The sequence below is a fragment of the Xiphophorus hellerii genome, chromosome 24 (assembly GCF_003331165.1).
Source record: "Xiphophorus hellerii strain 12219 chromosome 24, Xiphophorus_hellerii-4.1, whole genome shotgun sequence".
NCBI lineage: Eukaryota > Metazoa > Chordata > Actinopteri > Cyprinodontiformes > Poeciliidae > Xiphophorus > Xiphophorus hellerii.
Genome location: NC_045695.1, coordinates 10,647,267 through 10,657,660, shown reverse-complemented (window position 1 = coordinate 10,657,660; position 10,394 = coordinate 10,647,267). Strand labels below are relative to the sequence as shown.

The 10,394-nt window shown below is 39.3% G+C and overlaps 1 protein-coding gene across 4 annotated transcripts in view; it reads left to right on the top strand.

The window, feature by feature from the left end:
* LOC116715514 (gamma-aminobutyric acid receptor subunit beta-3-like) overlaps nucleotides 1–10,394 on the top strand; it is a 57,931-nt gene that overhangs the window by 18,266 nt on the left and 29,271 nt on the right. For 2 of the 4 annotated variants that reach the window (XM_032555928.1, XM_032555930.1), the window contains exons 3-4: nucleotides 1,448–1,539; nucleotides 1,634–1,701. In XM_032555928.1, the coding sequence (XP_032411819.1) occupies nucleotides 1,448–1,539; nucleotides 1,634–1,701 (160 nt within the window). Of the gene's footprint in view, nucleotides 1–838; nucleotides 1,322–1,447; nucleotides 1,540–1,633; nucleotides 1,702–10,394 lie in introns of those variants that run through there. The other 2 variants (XM_032555931.1, XM_032555932.1) reach the window with 2 other exon arrangements.

Sequence of the window (10,394 nt, the reverse complement as noted above, 5' to 3'; positions counted from 1 at the left end):
GAACTATTAACGGCCCCTACTTTGTAATCCAAAATGGCTGCCATGTTTATAATGAGTCATTCTGTTAAATTTAGAAGATTGAAGTTGAATCTTTGTTATCCTCGTATCCCAGTCGCAAGTTTGTCAAGTAGTGGGATTTGCTAACTCATGTTTAGCAACCAGGCTAACTACTTTTCTCAAAACAAGCTACTACACACTGTAGCAACATATTTCCTAAGATTTTATCTTTTAGCATTTTGCGTATGACTAATTTATTGAGATACAAACATTTAGAAATACAAGTAAACAGTTAATTAAAGATTGCTACCCTTTACACTCATGGTAGCCATATTGGATTTTGTGGTTGGTACTAGTGAAGAACTTCTGTCCAGTTTGGAAAGCCAACATTAGGGGGTGTGGTCTTGCTGATAGTGACAGACAAATTATAAACTATGTATAAGTACCGTGGGAATACCGTTATTAGCTTGTTGTTAGCTGTTAATGGTGCTAAAATAGCCATATTCCAGTTGACCAATGCAAAGCTAAAGGGCTGTTTCAAAGTTTTTGGGGGACACAATTTAGAATGCTTGAACTGATCAAACTGCAAATTTTTCGTCTCATTGATATTTAATGTATACCTTTTATTTGAAAAACCATTTGCTAACAATTGAACAGTAGCCTCTGTGCGTTGACACAAATCGTCAGAAGTTATGCGCTACCATTTAAAATGTCTTAATTCAAATTATTTGAACATTTTGCTTACATATCATCTTTTATGTTTGGACTTGATCTTGATTGCAGGTCGTGGACATTTTTTACAGTGTGTTAAGTGTTGAGCTCCCTCTCTCGTTTGAACAAGCCTAGTGCCACAACCACAACCACCAGCAGCAGCAGCAGCAGCAGCATCCCTCATCAATATGCGCTCCAGCGTCTCAATTTAAGAGCCTCTCGCACATTTAAACATGGGCAAATAAAAAAAATAAAAAAAAAACACCCAGGCGAAGCCCAGCAATCCCGCCGAGGGAGGTGATGTCAACCCACATTCCACATCTGACTCCGTCTGCAGCAGACTTTTTCCGCGTCTCAGTCGACTTTCTGCTGGTGTATTATAATTTTTTTGTGCGAGGGGGGAGTCTTCCATGGATTTGCGTGCGAAAAGACTGTTGATTGCGGCGTAGGAGGTGTCTCTAAACATCAAGGGATAAAGAATATCACTAATTATAGCAGGTAACAATCAAATCAAATTAGATTGGACAAGGAAGATGTTTACTCTGCCGAAGGTTCGTCAATTTCGCGCCTTGTCCGCGCTGGTTATTGGGGCGATTGTGTGCTGCGCAAAAAGGTGAGTGCTCGTTTTTTTTTCTTCTTGTTTTGTTTCTGCGCCCAACAAGTCAAGGTTATTGCTCAGGTTAATTGGCACAGCAGCCTTTGGGTGGTGCTTCCTCTCATTCCTCCGCTGTTGTTTCAGCGTCAACGAACCGGGCAACATGTCCATCGTGAAGGAAACGGTGGATAAACTACTGAAGGGGTACGACATCCGACTGAGACCGGACTTTGGAGGTACACGGCCCATGATGGTCAATCATTGGCGCGCTGGTTTGGCGCCATTCTCACTATGGTAGTCAGGTACACAACACTGTTTAACCTCTTCCAGGCCCCCCAGTTGCAGTCGGCATGAGTATAGATGTGGCCAGCATAGACATGGTGTCAGAAGTCAACATGGTGAGTGGATTTTTATGTTTTAGCACAACTATGGAGGTGCAGAACTGCCATAATTAACTAACTAAATTGTCAAAAGATTTCAAATGCACATTAATTACTTTAATTACGTAAAATAATTTGTTTAGACAATCTGCATGAGGCTAAATGTCAGAGGTAAACATGGCGTTTGTCTAAATCTACAGGGGTCCAGAAGTGATAAAATTCAATAAAAAAATCAAAAGATTTCAAATTTCAACTGAAATTAATTAAACTAATTTGTGTTAACAATTTGCACGAGGCTAAATGTGGTGTCAGATGATGATAAATAAACATGATGAGTTTATTTAGTGTGTTTGTCTAAATCTATGGCGGTTCAGAACTGCCAACATTTAATTCATGAATAATAAAAATATGAATTAAACTTGCCATCAATCAGTTCAAATTAGAAAGTTAGCTTGATGAGCAATACATTTCAAAGGTACAAACATTATATAAGCCTTTAATGAGTATTGGCCATGGCTTTACTATCACTGCAAATTCAACATCTCTTTTACAAATACAATTTCAACTCTATTTCTCATCCGCCTCTGGGATATTCTGACAGTGCTGCGTCATCTCTGCGTTACCAGCAACTGGGTCACAGAGGTGCTGCTGCTTTATGCAAGTGTATTAGTTCTGTTGGAAAAGCATAACGGTCATTAAAAAGTTAACATTTCTGTTGACTTTTTGCCAATTTTTACTCCCACTTGTTTACTCCTAATTTTTACTCCATGCCTACTTGTTCCCATTTAATATATTTTCTACTTGCATTTTTTTTGCAAACATAAGTGTATATTAATTTTATTTTAAATGTATTACACTTTTTCATTTATTTTGGTCCATGTTATTCCTTTAAATTGTGGACTGGGGACCAACACTAGTCAATTTAATTGGTCTGAAGTGGACTTTGTAGCAGAATTTCTTAGCAGTGAAAAAAAAAAATTACATTCAAATCATCATTACATGAATTATTTGTTAGGTCATGTATAAATAAGTATTTATTAACTTATTTTTTTTAACTAAATTGTGGCACTTTTGTCTCTCTATACTGACCATGCAGTCCTGCTTCCTCCTTTACTTCCTCCACTTGTCCCCCCGCCCCAACACATAATACGGTCATGTGGGTTTTTGGTGTTTCTTTATCTGGAACGTTGGCAGGACAGAGAAGCAGCAGCAGCAGCAATATTGCTTCCAACAATCCTCAGACAGAAGGCTCACTTTAGAGACAAGATTAAAGCTGCAGCCATGCTCTCACAATCAATACACTCCAAGAGCTCTCCATTCAGATCTTTTTGATGCAGAAGAATTCACAGCTCTGCTTGTTAACCTCGGCTGTTACCGTAACACTGTCCTCCCCGGAGGCCCCTCCGAGCAGACAGCTATCATAGAGCTCAGATTGGATTAGTTAATTCGTGAGCTAACTGCTCCCCACTTTACCCTGCACCCACCTCCTTCCCCTTACCATGTCGACACGTGCACCCGCATGCAAGAAAAGTAACTTCAGGCTATTGTATCTTAAAATATCAGCTGATGATGACCCAAATTGCGGTTGGAAATGATCTGCCAGTGGCTACGCTTCTTCCTGTTCTTTGCAGGAGCAAAACTAAAATAAGAGAGATTTTTCAGGCTCGGGCGCCGAGCTGAGTTACAGGCGTTGCCTTTTTTTAACTGCAAGTCTCCGGTTCCACATCAACACCTCTGCTCTGACAGCTTTCACGGGCCGCTGCCTGCACAGGTGCTGCCATCATGACTTTTATTAGAGCTGATGGCCGGCGAGCTGCTGAGCTTTTCTCACAACAAAGACATGGCGCTGCAGTCAAAGACAGTTGATCGTAGGAAAAGCATTGGCTGATTCTATCAAGTTATACCAATGTTGTAAACAGTTAGGGGAAAACAAAACCCAGCTTTAAAGCTATGGTTGGGAAGCTATGTCTGTTTACCAGCCACAAACAGCCTGCTTTAATCAGCTACTATACTAACTGTGAATCTATATAAGTAGAACTGTAAAGAAACAATATTCAGGATATTTAAAACTACCACAAAGCAAGAGATAGAAAAAGCAGACATCTGTCTGCTTTTAAAGACACTTTACATCGCAAGAACTGCATTTTGCGGCAGTTTTGAATCTGTGACTATTTAAAACCTCAACTTGGTTTGTACTGGTGACGTCAGAAACATCTCACATCGTATCAGGATGACAGTCCTGCTCTGGTCTGCCTTCACCTTCCCTGAAATGCATTAGAGAGCGATCCTTTGGGAAGGAGGAGATGTGTGTTTGTGTGTGGGCAGGTTTCTGATCAATAATAATGACTCAATGATTAGTTCACCAGGTGACTTTAACTATTAATTGGTGCAGCTTTTGTTGGCTTTCTGTACACGTATTCCTCATAGAAACTCCACTGATGTATTTGAGATGGAGTGCTTTCCTTTTTGACAGGATTAAAAAAATGGCCTGTATTCATGAAAAGTTGCTATTGTTTGCTAAAATACGAAGGCTGGGAGATGTGCTTGAGGGTTTACAGAGTAATACTGAACCCAAATCATGACCACTGAGAGCAGAAGGCAACAAAGGATTGACTTAATTGGTCTTATTTTGAAAATGACTATATTCAATCATTTTGCTTGTTTTGGCCTATAAAAACCAGGAAAACCTTTAGACATGAACATTTATTTACATCTCTAAAGCAGTGTACTTAAACAAAAACAAATGTGCAACTCCCTTCTTCATCAGATGCAAACAAAAATGGGACAAGCCGTTTCTCTAGCTAGATGTAGACACACATTGTTTTGATTGTATCTACCAGTAAATAACACACAATGAAACAACACTTCCATATAAAAGTAATTATTTCCATAACTCATCGGAAATACTAAGGTTCCTGTTCTATTATTTTCTCCACCCTGGCACCTATTAGGAGCACAGCATCTCAAGCCAGTACTTTGGGTAGGCCACCTCTAAGGATTCAAGGAAAACCTTTATTTTAGCTTTTCAGAGGTGAACTGAAAGCCAGATTTTCTCCGTTAAGATATTCTGGCACAGATCAGAATTCATAGTTTCTTCACTTACAACCCCTAATCCAATTGCAGCTAAAATAAAATAAAACTTAATCACAGGGTCATATAGTATCTAGTTAAGCAGTTGAGTAAAAATAGAGTCTTCTCTGCTCAGTTTAATTTTAAATGCACCTCCCGGTGACTCTTTGACACCCATCAGGCAGATGTAGGTCTTGCTGAAGACTAAAAAGACTCTGCTTCCCGCTGCATGAAGTCTTCAATGTTCACATTCTAACTGCAAAGAAGTATAAAGAAAGCAGACAGTCTGACACTGAGATGTTGCTGTTAATTAATCCAATAAAGTAAAATAAAATTCAAAGGCCAAATGCAAGTATTAAACTTTCTGTTTGGGTGAAAGACTTTAATGCTCCTCCAAAAGTTCAGCTAAAATCTCTTTATTTAAATATTCAAAATATCATTAAGTTTCTAAGTTAGGGTTTTTTAAAAGTTAGTTTCGGGAAGGTTTGCTATATTTCTAACAGGCTTGGGTGCTCAGATAAAATAAGTGATATATCAGTGTAATCATACAGAGTTTATTAAGTTGCAGTCATTTACATTCAAGGAGCTGCATGGAGCTCAAGAAAGTAGGAAATAAGAATATATAACGTTAACCTAACGTGATTGAGAGGAACTGTAAACAAAAAACACAGCGATATGCACCTGCATTGTAAAGTAAAAATATTCTGTTTAGTTTTTTTTCCTCAAAAATGACTTTTTATTTTTGTCATTTGTCTTTTATTTGCTTGTTTTTATTAGTATAATAAATGCTTTCCTGACAATATTTAGACCATAATTGCATATATGTGTCATAAAAACAAATATGTATTCATGTTTCCTGACTCTTCATCAAAAACTTATAACTTTATTTATTGATTTAATTGATCAACCAAAAATGTATTTATTTACTTTGTTTGCACTTCCTTAAAAGGATTAATATTTTAATTGAAATTTTTTTCTTTATCATGTGTCAAAAAAAAGTTTCTGTATTTTCTTTGTATTTTATGCTTATGCTCTAACAGAGTTGTTCTTTTTGATAAGGGAGAGCTAAGCATTAAAAACGGGTGCCGGTGTGCCGTGGTGGCGTAGTGGTTAGCGCGACCCGTATTTGGAGGCCTTCAGTCCTCGACGCGGCCGTCGCGGGTTCGACTCCCGGACCCGACGACATTTGCCGCATGTCTTCCCCCCTCTCTTTCCCCATTCCTGTCAGTCTACTGTCATATAAGGGACACTAGAGCCCACAAAAGACGCCCTGGAGGGGTAACAAAAAAAAAAACGGGTGCAGTGGGATTTGACAGTATGGGAGTGCTGTTAACAGGAGCTGGTGGGCCAAGCAGTCTACTCTCTGCAGAGCAGATGAAAGCCACTGATCAACCAGGGAATCAGAGAGTTGAGATCACACATAAACTGCTAATTAATTAGGTCTGTGTCTCATTGCCACCGATTCACACAGGGACCGCACATGTGCAGCTCTGCATCTGTGCTAGCTAAATGGACAATTCGTGGCCGTTCTCCAGTGTTGAAGCTCACGACAAGCTGTTTGTTGTTTTCAGCGTTTGACATTTGGTGGATGGTACTGATCCAATGTTGGAGCTGTCTGTTGTTCTATCATGGGGATGCTTGCTCCAAAGACAAACAAGAGAATCAATGCTTTTGTGTCAACCTTTGATCAGTGCTAAACTGCACATGAATACTGCGATTTGCATTTTCTCCCGTGAAAAAACAACAACAAAAAAAACTAATTCTGACAAGTCTTCAAGAACTCAGTTCTACGTTTGTTTCGGAAAACATTTCATCTTCACTAATTTAGCGAGAAAATCTGCAGACATAATGAAAAACCGGTCCAAAAAGATTAAAGTTTATTTCCAGAGACTGCTGGCTGTGCTGAAATAAGGCTTGGAGTTAGGGAATTTGTTGGACAAGAAAGCAGAGATTCCTCAGTGCTGAAGGAAAACAATCCAAAAAGATACAACTTCCCATTGTTTTTAAGACTGCACCACACACTGCATCCTGATTAAAATAGCTCTGCCGGAGATTTGTGTTGGGTTTGCTCCAAGAATAAGATATGTGAGGAGGTAGAAAAAGTGTGACCAGTTACCAAAACTCCAGTTTTGTCACTTCAGACATCCTGAAAATCTATGAATTCAATCTGCGTTTGTTGGATTGATGTGTCACACAGTTGGTATATGATTTAAAAGAAGTCCAAAGGCTTCTAATTTCCTGGAGTAAGGCGTTGTTTTAGCATTAAAACTAATGTAGGGAGGCAGCAAGGATGTGTATAAGAACCTCTTCTTTTTTGTTGTTTAAACAGGAAAACAAAGAGCATCTGAGACGTTGTAAATAAGACAGCACCAAGAGCCTACCTACAAAGATTTTATTTATTTATTTATTTTTCTGGGATAGATTACCAATGCTACTAATAACTTCAGATTTGATTTACATTTTTTGTTCCTGATTATCTTTTGACTTACAAAGGATTGCACTTCACTCATACACCTGAGTCCACACAGTTTGACTGAGCTGTCTTTTGTTCCAGCAGTTTGATTTTTCAGATTCAAATATATATCACACAGGCGAACCTGATGGGGAAAAATTACAAACGGGTAGACGAGTTAGAGTTTATTTAAAGCAGAAAACTTGCGGAGAGATGGAAGATGCGAGTAAAACATGAGAAAAGAGCCCAGCAAAGAGAGGCAGCTTGATCCAAGCATCTCTGAAAGCTTGAAAGATGGCATCTGGCTCGCCCACAAACAAACAAAAAATCCACCTGGCAGGGAAGGTCGACATAGTGTGCTCCAACACCTTGGCAGAGAGTGAGCTCCTGCACAAGCAGATGCTAAAATGTCTGAGAAAGGCTTATTAATTACCTCTGAGGTTTGCTTGGGGTGTTCTGTGGGCCTCGCTTGATGAGAAACGCATGCTAGGACAAGATCAGAGCGAGGGAAAGACTGCGCGAAGGCAGTGTATAGGAAATAGGAAGTCCGTTGAAAATGTTTCAGCTGTTAGCACCATATTAATACTCGGGCTGACAACTGTAACTAAAACAAAAACAATCGATCAGTAAATTACAGTTTTATCCTTCAACTTAAGCCTTTCTTCCTTAGCTTTTATTCTTTAGCTTAACCTTAAAGTGAAGCTTGGAAATAAAAGTGAAATAACGGTGCATGTCTCCATTTAATTGGTTCCCAACACCTTTATTAAGGAAATGAGGGTTAAAAATAAGGGCACTGTGTGTAGGTGTGTGTTCAGTACCAACACACTCACTTCCAGGTGTGAATCTTTGTTGTGGTAAGAAGCATTAATATCCCACTAACTAATTTATAATGTCTCATAATTCTGCTTTACCATATTGGTCTTTCGCTTTAGATCCAAATGAACACATTCATGTTTGTGGGTGTCGACAAAATTTGAAGTGTTCAGTCATAATCTTTGAAGGAACTCTGTCCAAAGTCCCTTTTCTTCAGCTAATATTTAGAGTTTATGGAGGTTGTTTTAGGAAATTCAGCCTCAGGAAATGAAGTTTGAGCTCGACTAAAGGTAGAGCGCAGAGAGAAACGGTCAGAGCATGCACAGTAAATGTAGTCACAGTAACAGGCTGAACAAGCCAGTCATCTGTACACCCACGGCTGTGTGTGGGTGTCAAAAAGAAGAAGAAGAAAAAAGGCTGTCATTTTGGAGAGGTGAAAAGATCTCCATCTTTCCATCTCCAAATGTTCCTGCTCCTTGCTTACTTTTTTCGGATCTTGCACCAGTACCACGAAAAACCTGTTTCTTACGTAAATATCTGCTCCCAGATTTCAGATTCCTTCTGAACGACATCGAAGCGATCTGAGCCGGCGTTACGGTTAGGTCTTAAATACCTGATGTAAGGCTGAGTCCGCATAAAGTACATCTTGGGTTCAGATGTTGCCAAAGCAATAACTGTGTTTTCCTAATTATCTTGTATAGCTCTTCCAGCTATGCAGCAAGAGCATAACTTTTCTCTCCAGCTTAATATACCCCGTGTCTTTTATCCTGCATCCGGCTTCCTGGCTGATGGAATGTAATTGGCCTCAGGAGAAAGCATGCTGTGGGTTGAGTGATGATCACTAAGATTTAGAGTGAGCAAAGAGAGCTTTTCTTGGCTTATAGTGCCAGCCAAATGACAGAACACATGATTTGAGGTGAGGGGTGTGGGGGCTTCCAAAGATTCGATCCCCTTGTGATAGAAGCCATACTCAGAGGTGCGTACACCTTTGACACACTGCAGGCTTGAGAGATGCACAGTCCATAGGAGCCAGCCTTATTTCCTTCATTGGTGCCACTCAAGCAGACGGGTAACAAATAAAATGGTGTAGTAAATTTGATTCATGACCGCTTATTCCAAAGGTCTTCAGACAGAAAGATTCCACCTACTCTAATGGAAGAAAGCAGTAAAAACTTCACTGCTATCAAAAACAGGAACACTATGTTCTAGCATTTATTAAAAGGTTGCTGTAAGACTGGATGAAGACTCCACTATCTGCTTCACAACCCATTTGGCCTTGGTTGAATAACTGCAAATTGGGGAACAAGTGTGAATGATATCTTGGCGTTGCCGCAGTCTTAGTAATCACCAAACAAGTTTTCTTAGCGATTTTGTTCTCTTGTACCTTTCCACAACAATCTTTAATTCAGGTCACAGGTCACTTTTGGGGAAATTCTAGACTTTTCCAGATTCAACCTTCTGGACTTCTTAGTCTTTTATCTTCATTTTATGCAAAAAATACAAAAGTTAACTATAACTGATTTAAATATGGAATAGGTAAAGAGAAGAAGAGTGGAGAAGGAGGGCAGAAAGGAGGACACTATACAGGCAGGAAAGAAAATAAGGAAGGAAAAAGGATGGAATGACAAGGTAGGGAAAAAGGGAAGGAATACGGAGATGAGGGCATAAGGAAGCTGACAAGGAATGAAAGGAAGGAAGGACTCAAGAAAGGAATGAAGGTAGGACTCGATCAATGAAAGAAAGGGATGATGCAATGAAAAATGAAAGGAAGGACTCAAAGAAAGGAATGGAGACTGGGCAGAAATGAAACCGAATGGACCGACAAACGAAAGAAAATAAGTAAGGGCACAAGAAAAGATCTAAGGGAGAGGGAGGAAAATAGACTCAAGAAAGAATGAAAGTTAGAATGCAATGAAAAAAGAGATGGAAAGAAGTAACTCCACAAGGAAGGACATTGGGAAGGTCACAGGAAACGAGGGAGAAAAGATATATTTTAACACTGAAATAGGGAATATAGGTTGAAGTTAAAATGTTTCAGAATTCTTATTGTCTTTTTCGATACTTCTATACTTTAATGTGCACAACACAAAATAGATAGCGTCATGAGGAAAATAACTTTAAATGTAACTATTCAGGCAACATCCCAGGACATGAGCCAGGAAGTTAAAGGGTCTTCCACATGGACTACAACCTTCAGTGTACATCCAAATTAGCAACAAGTGGCAAAAGGGCAACAAATTGGTCGTCCTTACAAAGATCTCTGACGAACCTAAGTCACTCTGGGGTAAGATTCAAGCAAGCCATTGTGGGAAGCTTGTGGAACCCAAAATGTTTTATCCAAGTTCTAGTTTTAAAAGTAATTCCACCAAATATCAAG